General features: G+C 46.5%; 1 protein-coding gene across 1 annotated transcript in view; it reads left to right on the top strand.

The window, feature by feature from the left end:
- Positions 1–14,170: 14,170 nt before the first annotated feature.
- The window catches only part of KIAA1755 (KIAA1755 ortholog), a 37,922-nt gene continuing 28,736 nt past the window's right edge, over positions 14,171–23,356 (top strand). Inside the window, exon 1 of the mRNA XM_052651010.1 lies at positions 14,171–14,242. Within this exon, the coding sequence (XP_052506970.1) occupies positions 14,240–14,242 (3 nt within the window). The 5' untranslated portion in view covers positions 14,171–14,239. The remainder of the gene's footprint in view (positions 14,243–23,356) is intronic.

Raw genomic sequence — 23,356 nt, 5'->3', positions numbered from 1 at the left:
CTCAGACCGCATCTCAGAGCCTCTCTGAAGCTCCAGATCGTCATCCCCTTGGACAGGGGCATCCCACAGGAACCCCAGGCTTGCCTGTGCATCCTGGTCCAAGGATGCCTCTAAGAGATGGCCCTGTCTCCCACCTGTAACCTGATGCCCTCCTGGATGGCTCATTTCTCTGCCAACAATAGCAACCAGTCCAGCCTTGTGGATGTTGCTTCTGGAGAGTAAGTTTAGCATTTTTTTTTTCTCCTCCTCCTCATCACTACCACCCCGGACTCCCGGCCACCATCTCCTCCCACCTGGACCACCATAGCAGCTTCCTCACTGGTTTTCCTTGCTGTCTGCTCTGTTGTCTAAATGGTAGCCAGGAGGACTTTTAAAATCTACACTAGGGACTTCCCTGGTGGTCCAGTGGTTGAGAAGTTGCCTGCCAATGAAGGAGACATAGGTTCGATCCCTGTTTGGGCAAGATACCACAAGCTGTGGGGTAACTTAGCCGGTGCCCCACAACTACTGAGCCTGCAGTCTAAACTCCACACGCGCTCTGGAGCCCACGTGCTGCTCCCCCATACTGACTCTATATGCCTGGAACCCATGCTCTGCAACGAGAAGTCAACTGAATGAGAAGTCTGCACACCACAACTGGAGAGTAGCCCTCGCTCTTGGAAACTAGAGAAAGCCAGCATGCAGCAGTGAAGACTCAACACAGCCAAAAAAAAAAAAAAAACCACCTACATTTAAGCTCCTTCCTTTATTTAAATCTTTTGCTGATTTACACTTTTACATTATAAAAGAAAAACAAAATTCTTAGCATGCTTCATAAGTTCCTCCTTGATTTGGTTCCTGCCAGGCTTTCTCCATCTCACTTGAGCCTCAGGACCTTTGCACTTGCTATTCCCTCTTCCCAGAGCACATTCCACGCAGATTCTTTATGACTCACTGCCTTGCTTCTTTTAAATCTCCACTAATGACTGTTTTTCTTTAAGAGGACTTCTAATCTGCCCCTCATGAACTAGGCACCCTCAGCCTCTCACCTTGCTTTCTATTCCTTCTCAGCATTTATCGCCTCATGCATGTTATGTGCTTGTTTGCTTACCAGTTTGTGTTTTTCTCTCCTTCCTACTAGAATGTGAGGCCCAGGAAGGCAGGGATTTCATCTGCTTTGTTATCTACACCCAAACCCAGCACCTGAAAAAGGTCCAGCATACAGTAAGCACTCAACAGATAAAACCAGTGAGTGAAATTTCTAATTCCTCCTGCCTCAGATTTCGGGCTTCAGCAACACTGAGCTATTTTTGGCTGCCCATACACATCACTGGAGAAGGAAATGGCAACCCGCTCCAGTATTCTCGTCGGGAGAACTCCGGGGACAGAAGAGCCTGGCAGGCTACAGTCCATGGGGTCACAAAGAGTCGGATGCGACTGAGCGACTAACGCTACTACACATCATGCTGTTTATCACCTCCAAGCCTTTGCTCAAGCTGATCTACCTTCCTGGAGGGCCCTTCCTCCGCTAACGGTGATATTCCATAGACTCTTCCTTGAAGAGTCTGCTTGGGTTATCACCTCTTTCAGGCAGCCTTTCCTGATTACTGCTCCACTGCCTGGTTAAGTAGCCTTTGCAGGGCTCCTGCAGTACTTTGGATGTCTCAGAGGTCAGATTTATCACTGTGCTTTTGAAGGACCTATTTATTGCTCATTTGCTTATTGTGAGCATCTTGTTAGCAAACCTTTCTGGTAAATCCTTAACATATAGCCTGATAGAGTCAGTGCTGAGTGAATGCTTTCATGACTGAATGAATGAATGAGTTGGCTTGGGTCTAGCCATAAAAATTGCTCTGAGTTGGCTTGGGTCTAGCCATAAAAATTGCTCTGTGACTCCGAGCAAGACCACAGCTCTCTCTGGACCCCAGTTTTTCTCAGTCTGTGTAACCAGGTGTCTTACAACCAGCTGTGTTTATGAAAATATACAATTTCCAGGCCCAGCCTTGGAGGTTCTGATTCCAGAGAAGAAGAGAGTGTCTGGATATAATGCACCCCTTTGGGTCATTCTGATGTGCCGACAGCTGGACACCATGGCTAGGCCCCCTGCTCACTGTGCAGACCTGAGATTCTGCCTTGAAGAGAAACCAGAAGGGGAAAGTAGCACTTGATGGCCCTTGGAGGACAGTCCTGGGGGATCCCCTGGGGCTGGGGGGTGGAGTGCATGCAGGAAGAAAGCGACCTTCCGCCCCACCGACTTCCCCATCCCCTGTCAGGGCTGCAGACTGAAGGGGGGGCAGCGGGGACAAGCACAGCTGCACAGGACAATTTGGCCCTTTCATTAGGAGCTTAGTTCTTGGCTCGCTGGTGGGGAAAGGCCGCAGTGTGACCCCAGCCCCATGGCCCCAGCTCCATCTGCCCAGTTTTTTCTTGCTGCTCAGGCCTTTTCACCCCAAGGAGTCCCTGGGTGTCCTTGGGTGGCCTAAGGGCCTTGCAGTGGGGCCACAGAGGAGAAGGGGCCATTCTCAGGAGAAAAGAGGGAGAAGGAGCTAGAATTTGGGGGACAGAAACATTTTAGTGCTGAGAATTCCAGGGATGAAGATCAATCAGGCTAAAGCTGCGGCTGTTGAGGGCATACATGACTTGGGGAAGCCCATTTCCTACTTTTTTGCAACTCTGCCATTCCAAGGTGATGTGGAAGAAATTCCACCAACCCTTCGAGCCCCACTTACCTCCTCTATGAAATGAGTGTTCTATGGTAGCAGCTCTGATAATACTGTAAACAGACCTTTTAGGAGCTTCCCATTTCTAGCACTCTGAAATTTAAGGGTAGATCCCTGGGCTAACAGTCAGGAGAGTAGGTTTGAATCCTGATTCTGCCATAGACACGCTGTGTGGCCTTGGGGAAAACTATTGGACTCTCCGGGCATCTTTGCAAAGTAAGTGGGAGTAAAGTGCAGTATGTCTAAGATAGTTTGTAACTTAACTTCATTACCTTATCCTTGTACATATCGAGAGCATTTACTACCAAGAGGGTTTATCACTGTTGATGTTGACCTTGATCAATCAGCTGAGGTAGTGTTTTCCAGGTTTCTCCATATAAATTTACTTTTTTTTTCCTTTCCATACTGAGCTCTTTGAAACAAAATCCCTATGTGCAGCCCACACTTTGGTGAGAAAGTAAAAGTTAGTCATTCAGTCGTGTCCAGCCCTTTGCGACCCCGTAGACTGTAGCCCATGAGGCTCCTCTGTCCATGGAATTTTCCGGGCAAGAATACTGAAGTGAGTTGCCATTTCCTTCTCCAGGGACACTTTAGTGAGAAACTATGCTCTATCTCCTTGAAGGTGACGTATCTACATAAATTATTTGGAATTATTCTGCAAGAATATTTATCTGTTCTCTCCCACTTATTTATTTATATAAATATAATGCTTTATTTTCTTGCTCAAATTATTCCAGCTTTGGTCTTTAAAAGCTCTTTCAGTTGGATCCTGTGTCCCTTTGACATGCTGCCATCATTGTGGATTTTTATTTTAGTGCTTCCTTACTTGCTTGGGCTTCCCTAGTGGCTCAGTTGGTAAAGAATCTGCCTGAAATTCAGAAGACCCAGGTTCGATCCCCAGGTCGGGAAGATCCCATGGGGAAGGAAATGGCAACCCAATCCAGTACTGTTGCCTGGAGAATTCCATGGACAGAGGAGCGGGACAGACTGCAGTCTATGGACTTGCCAAGAGTTGGACATGACTGTGCGAATAACTTTCCCTTTCACTTACTTGCTGGCACTGCAACATGATCCAGGCTTATCTTGTGTATTCCTATCCTGGTCCTGGAAGAATCATTTCTCCAAAGAGCCCTGGTTCTTTTATTGGAGAATGGCATTAGAAACCAAGATGTGGATATGAGGTGTGCTCATTGCTACTGGGGTGTTTTTGCTTCAAACCCTCTCAGCTGATGGAGCAAGGAAATACATGTGTATAGGCTAACTTCTATGTATACACATATCCATAAAGATTTCTATCTGTATCTATCAATCTACCAGCTATCTATATCTGTATCTATATTAAGCTACGTATGAGTTCATACTGTCTCCAGCCCTAAACTATTACCATCTGGATCATTCTAGTCCCTTGCTGGTCTGTAACTTCTCATTCCAATAGTGAGAAACCTGCACCATTCTCCTTTTGATGATCGAATTGTCTGAACTCTGACTAGTTGAATTCCCTTTAAGTTGGCTCCTTTCACTTGACTTCACCATTTTTTGAGGGCTTTCTTGCTTCCCGACATGAGATATTTCACGTTCACCTTGCACTTTCTCTGAACAATCCAGGAATCAGCCATTTCTCTAGGGATGTGAGTCTCTTTTACTGGGGAATGGTATTTAGGGACCAAGATCTGGGTACTAGATGTGCTAATTGCTATGGGATTGTTATGGTTCCTTAGCCTACTCAACGGGCAGAGCTAGAGAATATATGTGTGTGTATGTGCGTGAAGCATGAGCTCACACTGATGTCTCCGACTGAACTCATAGCCACAGATCCTTCTTCTGTGCTATGTTTTTAATTTTCATTTCCATAGTGAGAACCCAGGTTCCCAAGTCATTAATATATCTATTCATTTCTTCAATCAGACAACAGAAATAGTAGTTTCAGAATTACAGCACCAATACCCTTGCCAAGTATGGTTAATTTAAGTCCGAGACTTCTTTGTGGTTCTCTTTATTCTTAGAATATATCCTATTAAGAGGCTAGGAGTCAGAGTCCTGTGGTCAAACTTGCTTAAATTAATTGTTTTCCTTGTGTGGTTATATTATAAACTTGACATGCAATTAAGCTCATTTTCGCCCCTTTTGTTTTCAAGTTTAGGATTTAGGTTTTCATCTTTTATTTTATTTTTGAAAATGTAAAATGTTTACATGGTTAAAAAGTCAAAACTGTATAAAAATATACTCAGAGAAATATTACTCCCATCTTTTTCTTCTCTACTGCATTACCGCCAGTTCCTTATGAGAAACTGTTTTTAATAGGTTTCTGATTTATCCTTCCTTGGTTTCTTTTGCATAATCAAATAAATAACTATATGTAGAATAAATAATTTAATTTTTTTTTTACATGAAAGGTAGCATACTATGCACAATCCTCTACATTTTGTTTAACAATGTGTGTTTTAAATCACTCCATACAGGTTCATCGAGTTCTTCCTCCTAGCTTTTACGGCAGCATAATAATCATTGCGTGTCTGTGTGTGTGTGCCCAGCTGTGTCTGACTCTTTGCGACCCCGTGGACTGTAGCCCATCAGGATCCTCTGTCCATGGAATTTTCTAGGCAAGAATACTGAAGCAGGTTGCCATTTCCTACTCTAGGGCATCTTCCTGAACCCAGATTGAACCCTGGGTTCTTATTCATTGGCAAGTGGATTCATTACCACTGTGCCATCTGGGAGGCCCCAAACATTTGTTATATAGAAACAAAGTTCATTTTGTTATTACAAATAACAATGAAAAATCTTGTATGGAGATTTTTAAGTATTTGTGTAATTATGTCTTTACTATAAACCCTAGAAGAATCCTGAGTCAGAGGGTGCAGCCTATGTCATTCTTCTAGATATTACTGAATTCCCACCAATGATGTGTAAGAGTGCCTGTGGGCTCCAAGGCTATCAGCATGTGTCGTCACGCTTTTGAACTTTCGCCTAATTGATGGATGAGAAATGGCACTTCAGGGCAGTCTGATCTGCATTAAAACTTAGTTCCATCTGTATATACATTTCCTCAGCAGTGCTGGGCCATTTCAAACCACCTGGGTAGACTGGACTTCAGGGTTGTCCCAACCTCATGTTTGGTTGGCGGCTGTGGCTCCCATCACGCCCAGGGGCCAGTGGGATCTCCACAGAGAATCGCAGCTCCTCACCCCCCATCTCTGGTTCCCCAAGGCCACTGACCCTCCTCCCCTCGGCCCCACACTGGGCAAGGCAGCGACTGCTTCCTCCACACAAAGAAGACTCTGAGTGAGGAGGATGACTTGGCCTCTGAGAAATGCTGAAGTCTTGACCTCCTCCACAGCTCAGAGCGCCAGCTGGGGCTGAGGAATGATGAAGCCAGGACCTCAGGGTGCGAAGGACTGGGCCGGGACTGCTCTTTGAGGACACTGGATTGGAGACACAGGGCACCTAATCTCCCTAGAATGCCTGACACAGCCTCTTACTTACCTCTTAGACCTAAAGCTCTTCACTCCATCCTCTCCTACCTGACCGCCTATGGACATGCCTAAAACTTAGAGGTGACAATCTGCGTGCTAAGTCGCTTCAGTCATGTCCAACTCTTTGCGACGCTATGGACTGTAGCCCGCCAGTCTTCTCTGTCCATGGAATTCTCTAGGCAAAATACAGGAGTGGATTGCCATGCCCTCCTCCAGGGGATCTTCGCGAGCCAGGGATCAAACCCAGGTCTCCTGCGTTGGCAGGCGGGTTCTGGTTCTTTACCACTAGCTTCACCTGGGAAGCCCAGAGGTGACCTTGGTACTCCTGTAGTACAAGCTTCTTTGGTTTTCTAGTTCAGATCTGATCTCTACTCGATTTCTGAATGAAATCTCCCTCTCTACCTATGGATGTCAAGGTGGAAGCTACAATGTCTTTTATGACCTAGTCTCAAAAGTCACACATATAACTTCGTCTACATTTGATTCCTTCCAGGTGAGTCTAGATCCAGCACACACTGAAGGGGGCTCCACTTTGGGAAGGGAGGAGTGTTAAGAAATTTGTGGGCATGTTTTAGAATCACCATGCTATCCATCCACCTAGCCAATGAACATTAACTGAGCACCTGTTACACACCTGGCCTTGTGAGCAACTCACAGTCTAGAACCTTGAAAAGAGTGTCATCTGGACCATGAGTGCAAACTCAGTCGTCCCCAGGGTCCAGGAAATACCATGAACAAGTGAACCAAATGGAGACTCGGGAGAGCTGGCTACCCTTGATGAAGGGAGAGGTTGCTGGCCAGCTTCAGAAGCTTATGTAAAGCCTCCTTCTTTTTAGACATTGACAACAAATTCAGGTTTGTTTTTTTTTGTTTTTTTTTTTTTAAAGAAACTTTCTGTCTGTCTGGTTTGGTCCATATGCCGCTAGTTTGCAGCCACACTGAATTTCTCAGTGTTCTTCTCAAACATTCATTTATTCATTTAACAAACTTCTGTATGCATGGGGCCCCTCTCACACATTAAAGAAATGACCTGCAATCAGCCCCTGCACACCCCATTTTCTTGGCCTGGAGTATCTTCTCAACTTTCCCCCTACATTGAACTCCTATTACTCCTTCACAACCCAGGTGCCAGTGTCCCTCCTCTGGGAAACCTCCTGGACCCCACCTCTAGTGGGTGTTACTGATTCTTTCCTGTAGGCTCCTAACATATTTTCGTCCACAGCTCCATTATAGCACTTTTCTGCTTCTTTCGCCAGACAGTGAGCTCCTGAGGGTTGAGTGGAAAGACAGGTGTTGCTGAGCAGAAGGTGGAAGATCACCTGGGGCCACTGGGCAGGGCTCCCCAGAGGAGGTGGTCCTGGGAGGATGAACAGGACTTGCAGAAAGGGGATCCCCTGGTGAGCGCAAGAGGATGAGCAAAACCACAGAGGCAGGAAGGCGTGGGTCGTGCCTGAGGCTGGCAGAGGCCCAGCTCCTTCCTCCTTGGACCTCCCTGCAGCTGGCGGGCTCTTGGCTGCCTCCCCAGATGGTGATGGGTGAGGTCTGCAGGCCCCGAGAAGCTCCAAGTAGCCGGGGAAGGGGAGACGGCTGGAACAAGAAACCCAACTCCTAGATGAGTCATCTGTGGAGTCAGTCCTACAATAACAAGAGAGGGAGGGCTGGACTAGGAGGGAAAGAGAGGGGGGCAAGGGGCTAAGGGATGGACTGAGGGAAGCAGGAAGGCCCTTAGTGTCCCCGCCTTAGGGTCTCCAACCCCAGGTTCCCCTGGGACTGTGGCTGCTGGTTTCCACTGCCCTTGGAGCTAGACTCTTCTCCAGCTCTCTGTAGCCTCCTTGCTGGTGGGTCTCCCTGCAACCCCTGCCTTCTTTTTGCTGTATCCTCCATCCTGTAGCTAGGAAAATCTTGAAAAAAAAATTTGATCACATTACTCCCTCTTAATTCCCTCCATGGCTTTTCATGGCTCTAAGGAGACAACTCCCATTCTCTGTGACCTGCAGACCTTGCCCACCTCGCCCGCCTCTGGTCACATCCCTGCCCCTTCATGCGGTCTCTAACGTGCCTCCAGTCCACTCTCCTGCCACAGGACTGTTGCATGTGCTGTTCCCGCTGACTGTAACGCTCTTCCCTGACTTCTTTCACTAGTTCATGCTTCCTCTCTTGTCAGAGCTCAGCTTAAGCCTTCAGAGCAGCCCTCCCAGACCTAGAAGCCACTGGGTTCCTTTGATGTGGATTCTTGTTTCCTTTGAACAACCGTACCTGCACATGTACCGTGCAGTCATTACTAAGATGTGATCTCTTACCATACTGTGAGCTATATAAGGGTTGGGACTGTCTGTTGTGTTCACCCTGCCACCCCAGCACACACATTGTCCCTGGAATAGAGCGGGTGATCAATCAGTGCATCTCAGAACCGCTATCCCCTGCAGGGCATGACAAAGGCACATGGGTGTTGCCTCACAGCAGTCAGAGGAGGGAGCTAAAGCAGAGGTTATCGGTTCCATTGTACAGCTGAGAAAACTGAGGTTCGGAGAAGTTGGACAAACCCTCATGACCCGGCAGGGAGGTAGTGGAAAGGCAGGAAATTGAACCCAGGGCCCTTACTCATGTATCATGGGCTCCCCTACCATGACGCAGTTTTGTTTTGTTTTGTTTTTTTTCAATAATGATTGACTGACTGACTGATTTGGCTGCTTCAGGTCTTAGTTGCAGCATGCAGGATCTTTTGTTGTGGTGCACGGGTTCTCTAGTTGTGGCTTGCAGACTTAGTTGCTCTGTGGCATATGGATCTTAGCTCCCAGACCAGGGATTGAACCTGCATCCCCTGCATTGCAGGCAGATTTTTAACCACTGGACCACCAGGAAAGTTCCCATGAAGCAGTTTTAAGAGCAGACCTGGTAGTTGTCCTAGCTGGGAAGTGTGACACTGCGTGAGTCAACCCCTCTCTGGGTGGATCTCCCTGCTGTAAATTAGGACAATTAAACAAGTGAAGTTTTAAGTCTCAGGGCCACTGAGACATTTTATTCTCAAATATTTCTTTCCCTGTCCCTGCCACCAGATTGTGGGCATCCTAGGAGAAGGTGGGACAGTGTCTGGGGTGCCTGTGGAGGATAGGAGTCCTCCACTCTGATCCCAAGATCTGGTATCAGAGAGTTCAGTTAAACATCACATTTCCCCCCTGTAAGAAAAGAAGGTCATAGAGGGAGAATACAATGTCTTTTTTCTTCCTAGTGTTTATGAAGTGGGCAATGATCATCAAAGCTTTTGTTGACTTAACCTGTTTCCATCTCCATCCTTCTGGTTTCTTTAAGAAGTTCTCCCCACTACATGCAGTCCTGATAGACCTGTCCTCATGTGTTCCCACTGAGGGGTGAGCGTAGGATCTGTTCTGGCCAATCAGAATAGCCTTATTACTCTGGCCATAGTGATTGGTTCAGGAATAGACATGTGACCTAAGCAAGGCCAATCAGGGTCTTCCTTAGAGTTAGTAGTATATAGAGGCAGGGGAAAAAATGTTGTCATTGTACTAGGACTGCTGAGCTGAGACCATGTAACCCTGAAGTTCCAGGTCCAGGGAGAACTTCTTCCCTGACCACGGGAGAGAAACCACCTGAAGGATGATGACAAAGCTCTGGCACCAGTTCTCACTTTTAAGACTCTAAAGTCCCTTTCCTCACTTTTAAGCCAGGTTGAATTGAACTTCTGTCATTTACCATCAATAGTCTTTGATGGGTCAGGTCAGTTTCATCCGGGAGAGGCCAGGGGTGATGTTCTGTGTGCCCTTCAGCCTCCCTGTTCTGAGTCACTCTTGGCCCCCAGCCCTCACAAGCATTTCTGTGCCACCCCCTACAGACACCACCAGAGGAGAGGAGCAAACCACTCCTTTTCAACCCAGGCTTTTACAGTTCAGTGCTGTGTTAGTTGCAGCCTCTGAGAAACAGAAACCAAAGACAGAGTTAGAAGTGCAAGAGATTCACTGGGGTGATGCCTGTAAGGATAAAGGGGAGAGGGAGCCGGGAGAGACGAGGACTGTGCAAAAGGAAGCGGGGAGGAAAGGAGGGCTGGGCAGAAAGAATTTCAGTCTGTGGCACAGCACTGAGGAAGTCTCACCCAGCCCAGTGGGGAGCTCTGGCGTGGTAAGTCCCCTACTCGTTTTAATAAAGATGTATAGGGGGGCAAGATTAAAACCCAGGCCTTCTGCATCCAGAGCCTATGTCTTCTCCAGTGTCAATCTTCCTTATACATGAGGGACCACAGGTGGTAAATAAGCTTCGTCTCTAATGCCAGCTCATATTGATTGGAAGCAGTTACCTGGCATCTGTGTTGAAGAGAATTCTGAGGCTGCTTCTAGGTTCAGCAGGAAGTTCCATGATTGATTCATGATGTCTGCAGTGGGGAGGAAGGGGGTGAATGTATGCATGTGTGCCAAGTACTTCTGCTGATAGTAGGAACAAATAAATATTTACTGAATAAATAAATTCTGAATCCCATGACTTAAAAAAAAAAATTAAGCAAGTGAGACTGCTCCCTGATGAGATGTCCTGGCACCTGGCCCTGGGAATCTCAGAAACACAGATACAGCTGCCATTTGCTGGAAACCTATTACATGCCAGGCACTGTGTGAAGTCCTCTTGATGCATTATCTCATTGATTCTCACAAAAGTCTCATGAGGAAAAGATTATAACCTGTGCTTTATGCTGTGGATACTGTGGCCTCAATCTGTGCAAGGCTGCACAGCACATCAGAGCAGATCCCATCTGCACATCCCTCCCCGGTTTACTCTACTCCACCGTATGTAAGAATGGTGATGAATTTTGTTATTTCTCCAAATTTAGTGGAGCAATTGGAGCAAGATTCAGTTATTCATTTACCAAAAAGAGAGGAAATGAATACTTGAACAGTTCTTGGAAAATCCTCTGGAAAGTTCCTGGGAGATGAACCAAATCCAATGCAGCATTTAAGCCCGTGTATTTAGAGGTTGATTTCACAACCATTGGTCCCTAACATAAACAACACCATTTTAGTGTTGAAATATATTAATTCTGCCATGTACCAGACACAGTGCAAAGCACCTTACACTCATTAACTTATTTAATCCCCACCATAGCTCTGTGAGGAAGTAAATATTATTCTCTCTGGCTTACAGAGGATAAAGCTGAGGCACAGGAAGGTGAACTTGCTTGAGGTCACACACAACCTGAGGCCAAGGCTGTATGGGTATGTGTGTGTACGTTTTTGGTTGCATGTGGAATTGAACCATAAAGTCGAAAGTATTTTTGGAAGAATATGGGATGGGAATAAAGTTGCCAAGGATGTCAATGGAGCCAAGCAATGGACTTTATAAAGAGCATACTTGTGGTTTATATGCCATTTCAGATCCCTTCCCACCCTTTGTATGCAACTTAATTTTCCTTTGGGTGACCAACTGATCTGAGATGTTCGGGGTTGGTGGGACCTTGGGCACTCGGCCCAATGATAACCTCTCTTTTAAGTCTTTGAAACTGTCAAGGAGAGATACACAGCTTGGGATTCACTGTGGTAGCAAAAAGGAGGTAGTTTATACCATTATTTCTAGAAATGGACAGCCTTGTCCAATTTTGGCTTCCCATGTAGGGCAGTGGTAAAGAATCCACCTACCAATGCAGGAGATGCAAGAGACACAGGTTTGATCCCTGGGTCGGGAAGGTCCCCTGCAGTAGGAAATGGCTACTTATTCCAGTATTCTTGCCTGGAAAATCCCATGGACAGAGGAGCCTGGTGGTCTACAGTCCATGGGGTCACAAAGAATTGGACACAATTGAGCACGTCCAATTTTGGTTTCCACAGTTAACTCCTATCCAACTTTGAACAAACTTCATAGCCTCTCATTATCTCAGGTTTTTTTCACCTGTAAAATGAGGACAATAATAGAATTTACATCGTAATTCTTACACACTTTCTACCTGACACACGGAAGGCTCTACTTTGGTGTGTTTGTCTGTCTTGATATAATTCCATCGGTCATCAAGAGTTTACAACTCACTCCTGCCAGGACCATCCCACTTACCTTGTATGTTTCAGAGGATGGACCCTAGCCTTCTCACTGATTCTGTGAGCACCCTATACTCCACTAATCCTTCTTCTTCTTCTTTTTTTTTTTGCCTAACTCACAATCAGTCTTCATTGCCTGCAAATCCTGAACACTAGATGTCAATTCTGTTTCCCTGCAAAGCTGGAACTCTAGAATTTCCAGCAGAATCCTGCCACCTGACATCAACAAGTCTGTTCTCTCCAAAGCTCAAGTCTGAAGTAATGATACCAAAACCATCCAGACCAGCTCCTGCAGGTTGGAGAGGATTTGATTGCTGAATACATACCATCCTTCTCCAGAGTGTCTTCCCGACCCAGGGATCGAACCTGTGTCTCCCACATTGCAGGCAGACGCTTTACTGTCTGAGCCACCAGGGAAGCCAGAGATCCCCTAGGCTGGAGCTATTAGAAATAGGGCATTCTTAGTCCCAAATTAACAATGAGCAAACAGAGGTCCAGGGATGTAAAGGGACTTGTAAAAGTTATACAAACAGGATGAGATGGCTCCTAGCTTGGGTACTTTCTGCAAAAAGACTGGTTGACCTGTGTGGGTTGGGAGATGGGCTGTGAATGATGCTTGGACTTTGAACTTAAACCCTTACTTGCTTGGACTTTGAACTTAAACCCTTACTACTATACTCGTCCGTTTTCAGTTCTTTGCTTAGTCCCAACTTCTTTAAGCTTAATATTACCTCAGGGCCTTTGTACCTGCTGTTCCTTTTGCCTGGAAATCTGATTCTCCCACTCCATCCCCACTCTTCACCTAATTTCTTCCCCTCTTTCAGATCTAAGCTTCTCTCCCCCTTCCTAAACCACCAGCTCTAGGCTGATCCCCCTACTGTGCCCAGCATTAACATTTGTCTGTTTCCTTCTTAGCAGTTCATACACTCAGGTATTACTTTTTTGTGTTTTACGCCTATCTTTCGCACTAGATTGTACATTACCCAAGGACAAGGGCTCTGTCTTGTTATGGCTCAGTGCATGGTACAACGTTTGATAAAGGAGTGGATGAATCCCAGAGTCACCCAACAAGAATAACTAGCTATCATCTAGTTTCCCAGTCTCCTTCCAAAACTGAAGCTTAGCTGGGAACAGCGGTTTGGCCACAGTCACACAACCGGTCACTATTTGAGAGAAATAAGACTAGTACTCACAACCGCCATCTCCTCTAAGCCTTGAGTTGGGTGATCCTGGTGAAGCATGAGTGGGCTTCACAGGAGGCGTTGGGACATATGCTTAATTCTTGCTGCCAAATCTAAGAGGCAGGTACTATCGTCACCATTGTCACCATTACCATCACTACCACCATCATCATCCCCATCTTACAGATGAGGAAACTGATTTAGGAGAGTTCCTGACTTGCTGGAATCCCCCAACTGGCAAGTAGACGAGGAAGAGGTTCACTTCACCGAGCGTCAGGACTGCGCCAGAGCCTCGTTCTGTCAGTCTGTACAATGGGCGCTTCCTGGGGTTGGCGGGGTGCAAGATGACTGAGGCAGGAGCTCGGCGGCGGGAGGAGTGAGGAACAGGGCCAGATCAAATTCCCCTTGGCAGCCCGCGGCCCTGCGCCGGGAGCGGGGCGTCTGGTTCTCATCACAGGCGGCGGCGGGCGGGGTGGGGGCAAGGCGCCGGCTCCGAGGGGCCGCCGCCGGCCGCCGGGTCCCACGCGGGGAGCAGCCTCCGCCCCGCCCGCCCCGCCCCTGCGGCCGCCCTCGGTGGGCCCGGCCCTCTCCGCCCGCGGCTCTCCCCTTCTGTCTCTGTCTCCAGTCTCAATCACCTTGCGTCTCTCTTGCATCCCCTCTGTCTTTCTGCCCGAATCCCCGGCTCCCCTCGCAGATGAGGCGGGGTCGGCGGCGCCCCGGGGCCAGCCCGCTCCGCCCGCTCCAGGGCTAGGCGGAGGGTCTGAGGCTGCATCCGACAGACGGAGGCACCGACGCGCGGACCGGACCCTCTGAGAGTCACCCGGGAGAGGAGCAGCCGTCGCTTGTACCCCGTCACCATGGTAACGCCTGCCAAGGCCTGGACCACCTTTCTCTGTCCCCTGTTGAAGGGCAGAGCCCTAGAGGGGGTGTCCAAGGCAGACTCCTTTTACGTTGAGACCACCTTCAGTTCCTGGCCAGGGGTCTGTGCTTAACTGTCCCCACCAGCAGGGGTGGGGTGGAGGGTGCAGGAACCCGTCTCTGGCGATGGCTTCCTCCCTCCTCTCTGGACCTGCTTCTGTCCTTGTGTGAAGTGGATGCATTAAGATTGGATGTTTGGTAAACTCTGATACTGCACCATCCCATTGCACAGATCAGAGCTGAAACCTAGCTCTGAACCTTGGACAAACTTGGGGTGGTGTTACATTTCAGAGCTGAGGCTGAGGGTCAGATATGTGCATTGTTGTCACCGTATTTGGATGGGGAAAGGGTTCAAGTCCCCTCTTAGCCCAGTCGGGCGCCACAGGGCAAAGTGGGTTAGGGTACCGAGGGGAGAGGAGGGACTTGATCACCCAGACTTGGCCTGGTGTTGCTGCTTTCGACTCAGAGAAGCAAAGTCAGGTCTGCTCATTGGTCCAAGAGGAAGTGCTCCCATGGGAACCGGGTGGAAAGGTAGGCCTAGGGGAGTGGGAGAGAGAGAAGGGAGGGTTGTATCCCCACGCCATGTCTTTCTGAGCTGGCACCTTGAGAAGGCTGGGGTGCTGTGTGTGTGTGTGTGTTTGTGCCAATATCTGGAAACAGAATGAAAGAAAAGCTTGTTTTCAAGGAATCTCAGCCCAGTTTCAGCCAGGAGCCCCGGGCTGGTTCACAGAAGTGGTGGGGATTTGGAAAAGGGCTCCGGACACAGGCCACAACTTTAATCCCTGACTGTGATGAATGAGGTTGAATCTGTGTCAGTTGAATTTGTGCACATGCAGACTTCTATACAGACAGGTTAACACATACACACACAGAGCATCCAAACATTCTCACACCGCTGAACACACATGCCCTCTCGGACCCGAGCCTTATATGGCTGCTCCCTGAGATTGCTAGAATATGAGCATAATCACCTGCATATACACCACAGACACACTGTAAAACCAGACTCCTAAATCCACGTACCACAGGGCAGGTGTACACACACGTCGCTCTTGGAGCTGTTTGACAATAGTCATCATAAGTTAATGGATCTTCACCTCTCACCACAGGCAAGGCTCTGAGCTGGGCAATTAACATACAGGAGATCATGTAACTCACACCTCCTCTAATAGTAAACCTGCTATATCTCCACCCCACAGATGGAGACCCAAAGCTCTGGGAACTTAAGTGACTGCCCAAGGTCACTCTATCAGGAAGTGGCGATTAGGACACCCTGACTTCTGAACTTGCACTGGGTGGTCTTGGCCACCCCAGAGCCACTTTTTCTGGCTTCAGACTTAATGTAGTTATTCGTTTTAGAATCCAGATGCCCTGCTGAGCCGCAGACAACTCAGATCAAGGCTCAGACACTGAGTGGCTCCTCTCAAAGGGTGAACAATTCTTTCCTGAATGGGAGTGAGGGATGGATTTTCCTCTTATCTCTGTCTTTAAATATTAAAGTTTGCCACTTGCCCATCTTTTCTGGAGTCAGAGTGCTCCAGCCGCTCTGACTTTGGTTCCGAGTTTTCATATTTCATGCTCTCTTCTGCCACAGGGCCTTTGCACAGCTGTTCCTGCTAGGTGGAACACCTTCCTCTAAATGAATTCCTATTCATCCTGTGTGTCTCCACCCAATGTCACTTCCTCAGGAAAGTCCCGATTCCTCTGCCTTTCACTCAAGCATGCTATGTATCTCTACTTTGTGGAACCCATCACAGCTGTAATGTTTGTGGGGTGATTTGATTAATCGCTGTTTAGTGTTCTGGGCAGCCCAAGGTCACAGCATCTTATGACAGGGGCTTAGGGCTTATCTAGTCCCACATTTCTGAAATTTCCATATCATTATAATAAGTTTTGCTTAACTACTTACTGGATAAGGTCTAAAGAAATTGTAAAATATACTACTTATTATTTACTTAATATTTTCTTGAAATCAACTACTTTGTAAGTTTAAAAATATATTTAAATAAGAAATCTTATGCCCATGAAAAATCAGTATTCATTATTATTAATAGAAAATAACTGTACAAATAAATGCAATGAAAGTGAATATATATTAGAAAATTGTGGCTGGATCAAGTTGGATGTAGATGATTCTAAGCCCAGGACTATTTTCTTTCTATTAAAAGAAGTAGTAGCTAAGTGTCTGAGAGGTGTTCCAGGTATATTGGCACTGAGCTTTCTCTTTGGTCTCATAAAGGACTGGGAGAGAATTAGAATAACTTTCTTACTGTGATTTCACATCAAGTTCATATCCTCCCCAAATCATCCCATGGGCCACCTGTGATCCCATCCCATGCTTTGAAAAACGCTGGTTGAGTCCAATTCAATTCATTCAACATCGCGAAGTACCTATCTTTGCAATGGTAGGTGGTCCTCCAAAGCACCTACTGTGTGCCAGGCCCTGTGTAAGGATCAGGGCCTGGAGATGAGTCAGCCCTGGTCCCTGCCTGGGGGGCTTGCAGTCACTGGGGAAGGCAGACCACTCCCTGGGAATTCTGTGTTGAATGATGAGCAGTGGAGTCCATTACTTTGCTTGGAACCACACATATCATGAAAAAATTAAAGATATGGGTCGAGGGAGTTCTTTGGTGGTCCAGTGGTTAGTACTCAGGGTTTTCAGTGCCCTGGGTTCAATTGTTGGTCAAGGAACTAAGATTTCCACAAGCAGCTAAAAAAAAAAAAGAGATGCAGGTGGAGCAGGGCTCTGAAGGGTGGGGAAGAGCTCACCCAGTCTGGGAGGAGCTCTGGGAGTTCAGGATGTGTTTCCCAAAGTGGGGACCCCACAAAGGGTCCTGGAAGGGGAGACTTTGATGGCACTTAGAGGAACATTTCTCATTTTACAGCTTTTCATCTTAATGAGTGTTAGGAAGTGATTTAAACAGCAGGAACACATGATAATAAATATAAATAAATTCAAGTTGAGAATGAATTGACAGAAAGATGAATAGGAAGTATTGGGCTGGCCAAAATGTTTGGGAAAAACCCAAACAAACTTTTTGGCCAACCCCATAAATAATGGATATTAAAAAACAATAAATTAGGCTAGGTGAACAGTAAGAAAAACTCATGAATGAGATACATGGGTCATTGGGAAGCCCTGAGCTAGGGTGTATTGTGTATTAGACATAGGAAGGGGATTCTGGGGAGATTAATGGGCCACTAATGCCAGGCTGAGCTGCTCAAGCAATGGGGAGCCTCTCAAGATAGTTGAGCAGTGGAAGGTTACAGTTGGGTCTGTGTGTTAGAAAGACCATCGTGGCCAAAGGGGAGCCTAGCCAGGTGTCAGGGAGCCTGGGGAAGAGGCAGAAGAACTAGTAGTTATGTGGGCAGGTTCATATGCTGGCTGTACCATTGACTTGGGCTCAGTTTCTTAATCTGTAAAATGGGAATAAATATACCCATCCCATAGAACTGTTGAGAAGATGAGATAAAAGAATGTATGGAAATTTTTTAACATAAGACATGCCACAGAAGCCTTGCTCAGTAGGAAAAAGCTCTAGTTATAATAGTTATTAACCTTATGTGGTTTGGGTGGGAGATGAACCCCAGGGCAGAGGCAAAAGGGCCAGGAGGGAAAGGAACAAACATAGAACTAAGGCCCAGAGAGGTGAACCAAATTGCTCAAGATCACACAGATGATACACAACAAAGCTAGACTGAAAGTGGGTCTGCTGACTCCCACTTGCTTTTTAGTTCACTGCATCTGAGTTGTTTTTCCAGTTTCTGAAAGTTGTGTTTTTTTTTTTTTTAATAAGGAGCCAATTCTCACTCATACTTCCACCCACACGAAACTAAAAAGGATTCAAAGCAGGAGAAGCTTTAGATGGATGTGAGCAATAACTTCCTGGCACCCAGAGCAACAGAACACTGGTTAGATTTTCCTGCCTGGAGGAGTTCAAGGGGAGGGTCCCAGGTAGTTGAGCCTGGTGGTCACAGCTTGATACCTACCAGGCTGCATCAGGCTCACAGATGTATTTGGTTTGGCCAAATTTTAAAATATTGGGAAGTTTTACTAAAATGTCAGTGGACCTGGCAATGCTGGGCAAAGGCAGCACTGGGCTGGAGCTGACAAAATGGGGCATTTGCCCCAGGAGCCACAGCTCCCTGCTGCTTCCCTGATCCTGAGGCCCACTATAACGGGTCACTCGCCAAAGGGCTAGAGGGGTTATTTTCTCACACAGAGGCCAATTCCGTCTTCCATGTCAACTCTCAGGCCTCTGTAGGTATTTGCATCTGTGGCTGCTGGTTTAGACCTTCCCTGGACCTGAGTAGGAAAATGGATGAGACAGACCCTTGTAAACTTTCTCACTACCTGTGGGCTAACTGATCTCATTGGGGAACCACATCCTTCCTGGATCTGATTATACCTCGAATTCTAGAGAGGCCCCACTTGGAATGGCCTTGGAGATAGATAAGCCCAATGCCTCCCATTTACAGATGGGGAAACTGAAGCCAAGATAACTCAGTGAGTTAACGGTGGAACCTCATCTTTCCTTGGCATTTCTGCCACAGAGGAGAGTAGGGGTTGAAGGTCGCAGCCTGAGGATACTGCTTACCTCAGCTTTCCTCCATCCTCTCTTTTCCCAAGCTTGGAGGTGTCGACACTAGGTGATGCTAAAATCTGTGCCTGTTGGAGCAAATGGATAAAGCTGGACCTTTAAGAGTTCAGCCCACCTCTCAAAAGGCCCAGCTAACCACATCTGGTGAGACCATTTAAAAAGGGAACCAGACTTAAAAACACACACACAATCACACTTTTATACCCCCAGCCCCCAATTATAAAATCTCTAGAAGCTGGTTACAGAGTGTTAGGAAAATCCAGCGGCTGAGGAGGAAAATTAAAACTGCGACTTTCAAGCCCCTGCCCCTCACAGCCCTCGGGGGTAACTACAGTTAACACTTTATTTCATGGCCTCTCAGCTTACACACATTTTTACACAGTGGAGATCACACTGCATGGGAATTTTTCTTTAAAAAAATTCCAATAGTCACAAGAGTACTTACCACTGGAATGGGAGAGTGGTCTGGGTGGGGGCTTCTTTCTTGCAGGGAGGGGCGTGGAAATCTTGACTTTTTGATTCGGGTAGTGGTTCCAGGGGCATGTACAGAGCTAAAAATGCGTCAACCTGTTCCCTTTATGTTGTGTTAATCGTTCAGTCATTTGCGACTCTTGGTGACCCAGCAGGCTCCATTGTCCATGGAATTCTCCAGGCAAGCGTACTGGAGTGGGTTGCCATTCCCTTCTCCAGGGGATCTTCCCAACTGAGGAATCGAACCCAGATCTCCTTCATTGTGGGCAGATTCTTTACTGTCCGAGCCACCAGGGAAGCCCGTGCACTTTCTATTTGCTTATTTTACTTGATAAAGACAAGACTTAAGATTACAATAATAATAGAGGCTCTTTGCAAAGACATTAATCAGAAATTTACAAACACCCATACTTCCTCTCCTCTCGTGCTCAGACAAGACTGCTGGGAACAGACACTCTCCTCTGTCCTTTGGCATCATACAAGGTACCGTGGGTCATTTCAGAAGGTCTGTGAGCATCATACAGGTGCCAGCCTTGCGGGCCGATCCGGCCAGCCCCACTGGTGTTTCCATCTCTGGCACTGGGTCACAGGGGAGGGGGCTGGAGGGCTACAGATGGGCTCTGGGCTGTGACACCCTCTTCTTTCTCAGCTTCAGGCTGTCTCCTGCCTCAGATTCTGTCGAGGAGCAGTTAAAGGCGCAGCCGGGCTGTGCTCGCAGGGGAGGAATGGAAACATGTTGATTAAGTTTCACGGAAATCATTTCGAGGGGCCCACGTCTGGCCGACGGTGTTTGGGTTCCTGTGGTCCCAGGCTGGGCTGCTCAGTTGATTTTGAGTGGAGAGTGGCCAGCTTTCCTCTCTGCAGCCGCCTGGGCCCCGTCACCGTGTGCTTCCCCCAATACTTGGACAGCTTATGAGCCCCTGGGGTTCAGGCCTGTAGCAGGTAATGCTCTGGCCAAGAGCTCATGTTAACTTGGAACATTCTTCCTTTTTACTGGCTGCTCCTTATATGGTTAGAGTGTGCGGCCAGCTGAGCCAATGTGTGAAAGCCAAGGCGTCCCAGGCTACAAGCCTCTGACCGTGAGAGGTAAACAGAGTCTTTAGGCCCCACTCGAAACAGGGCAGGACAGACAGCTGGGAAGGGAGCCCCCAAGTCTGGTGGCTGTTGGGGGCCCCAAGGCAGACTCCCAGTGATGAGGCAGAGGGTGAACTTGACCCTCCCAGACCTGGGTTGGATCCTGGCTTTTTCTCCCCTTCTCTGTGACCTTGGGTCAGATCAACCTCAGTTTCTTTATCTGCAAAATGGGATGTTTCTATTTTGCCCTTAGGATGGTTGTGTGTGGCCAAGCAATGTGAGTAGAGAGTGTGGTTCACAGCAGGTGCCTGGAAACTGTTAGTATGAGGGTGACCCTTGTGGATTCGGGAAGGGACCAAATGTCTTCATATAGAGGCCAGGACTTGAGCTTTGTTCAACAGGATGAGTAAAAATAAATAACAATTAATAACAGTAACAACAACAGCAACAACTTTTACTTTTCTTATGACTTCCTACATCCCTTATCTCCTTCTATGTCCAGAATAGTCATCTGAGCAAGACAGGCAGGGGACTAGAATTCTTATTTACAGATGGGGAACTGAGGCTCATCATTTTTTTTTTCCCCCAGACATTGGGAAGCAGACTGTAGTTGAGACACAGGTGGTCCCAGACTGAAACTAAATAACATGAAATCGTGTGGTTAGAGTCTGTCTCTTACAAACTCTCCTCTGATCTGAGCATCCAGGGAGTAAGCCTCCCTCTGTGAAAAGGTGTCTTTAACATCTTTCTAGAGTGTGGTGATCTCCTTTGGGAAGAAAGAGAGACGTCCTGACTTCAGGAGGTCACCAAATGTCCCTAGAATTTAATGGCAGTATTTCTTTTCATTGTTTACTGTTTGTTTTCAATATTTTTTAAAAATATAGTTGACTTACAATGTTATGTTAATTTCTGCTGTACAGCAGGGTGATTCAGTTATACATATATACACACTTTTATATTATTTTCCATTATGATTTACCAGAGGATATTTTTTAAAGCAAACACTGCTTTCTTAGAAATTTATTTACTATTTTTATTTTTGGTTGTGCTGGGTCTTTGTTGCTATGCACAGCCTTTCTCTAGTTGTGTAAGCAGGGAAGGAGCTACTGTTTGGTTGTGGCTTCTCATTGTCATGCCTACAGGCTCTAGGGCACAGGGGCTTCAGTAGTTGAGGTGCAGAGGCTTAATTGCCTCATGGCATGTGGGATCTTCCTGGACCAGGGATTGAACCCATGTCTTCTGGGTTGGCAGGTGGATTCTTAACCACTGAACCACCAGGGAAGTCCTATCATAGGCTATTGAATGTGGGTCTCTGTGCTATACAGCAGGCCCTTGATGTTTATCCATTGCCTTTTGTTTTTTTAATTGAATTTTACTGACGTATAGTTGCTTTGCAAATCCATTACTCTTTCTTTTAAACATAGTTTATATTTATGGAAATTGAATAATAAAAATAGATTTTGTATAATAAATGTGTAATTATTTTATAGCTATATATTAAATTATTTGCATAAATATACACTTACAGAGGGCCTTCTCCAATGGTTCAGTTGTAAAGAATCTACCTGCAATGCAGGAGACATGGGTTTGAGGTCTCAGTCCCTGGGTTGAGAAGATTCCCTGGAGGAGGGCATGGCAACCCACTCCAGTAGTCTTGCCTGGACAATCACATGGACAGAGGAGCCCGGCAGTCTACAGTCCATAGGTCACAAAGAGCTGGATATGACCGAAGCAACTGAGCATGCAGTTACATGAGATATACATATATATAGCTATTATAATAATACATGTAAATATACTTATGAATAAATATATTTAAATACATTAAAAAAATAAGTATCAGTTCAGTTCAGTTCAGTCGCTAAGTCGTGTCCAACTCTTTGTGACCCCATGAATCGCAGCATGCCAGGCCTTCCTGTCCATCACCAACTCCCAGAGTTTACCCAAACTCATGTCCATCGAGTCGGTGATACCATCCAGCCATCTTATCCTCTGTCATCCCCTTCTCCTCCTGCCCCCAATCCCACCCATCAATAAAATAATATAAAAACTACCCAATGCATCTTTGGTGTATTTTTGGAGTTACATTCTAGTTAGGCCAATTTATATTGATTTTTTCCATTTAAAGTAGTGATATAATAATAATTGTAACCTGACTACAAAAAAAACAGTGATGGCTGTTGTTTAAAGCACTTACTAAGTGCTAGACTTTGGCAGAGAATCTCTGTGTACTCTCTCACTCAACCTGTCTCAGCTCTTTAAGGCAGGTAGGATGACAGTCTCCAGCTTTAAAGATGAGGAAATTGAAGCAAAGAGAGTTAAGTAACTTGCCAGGTCACATGACCAATAAATGGCAGAGCTAGAATTTGAATTCAAGCAATCTGGTTGAAGCCTTATAACCAGTATGGTGACATAGAGTCTCATTTAAGATGCAATTATGGGGCTAGTTTCAATCCCTGACCCAGGAAGATCCCACGTGCCACAGAGCCACTACGCCCATGCGCCACCACTGCTGATCCTGCACACCCCAAGTACTGAAGCCACAAACCAACAAGGGTCCAGCACAGCTGAAAATAATAAATAAGTTTTTTAAAAAGATGCACTATGTATGTATGCTTTTAAAAAGTAATAAGCGGAGGGACTTCCCTGGTGGTCCAGTGGTTAAGCCTTTACTCTTCCACGGCAGGGAGTGTGCGTTTCTTCCCTTGTCTGGGAGCTAGAATCCTGAAGCGTGACCAAGAGATTAAAAAAAAAGTGAGTGGATTTGAAGAAAAGTAGTAAATGATGATAGTACAAAAGGTATTAAAAAGAAAAGGTATTCAGATATGCTAACATTCATGAAGGTGACAATAAATGATTACATTTCCAAAAACAAATCATAACATAGCTAGCCCAACTCCATGTGCCCAT

Source organism: Budorcas taxicolor, chromosome 13 (genome assembly GCF_023091745.1).
Source record: "Budorcas taxicolor isolate Tak-1 chromosome 13, Takin1.1, whole genome shotgun sequence".
Classification (NCBI taxonomy): Eukaryota; Metazoa; Chordata; class Mammalia; order Artiodactyla; family Bovidae; genus Budorcas; species Budorcas taxicolor.
The sequence above is the reverse complement of the archived record's forward strand: the minus strand, read 5'-3'. Positions and strand labels throughout refer to the sequence as shown.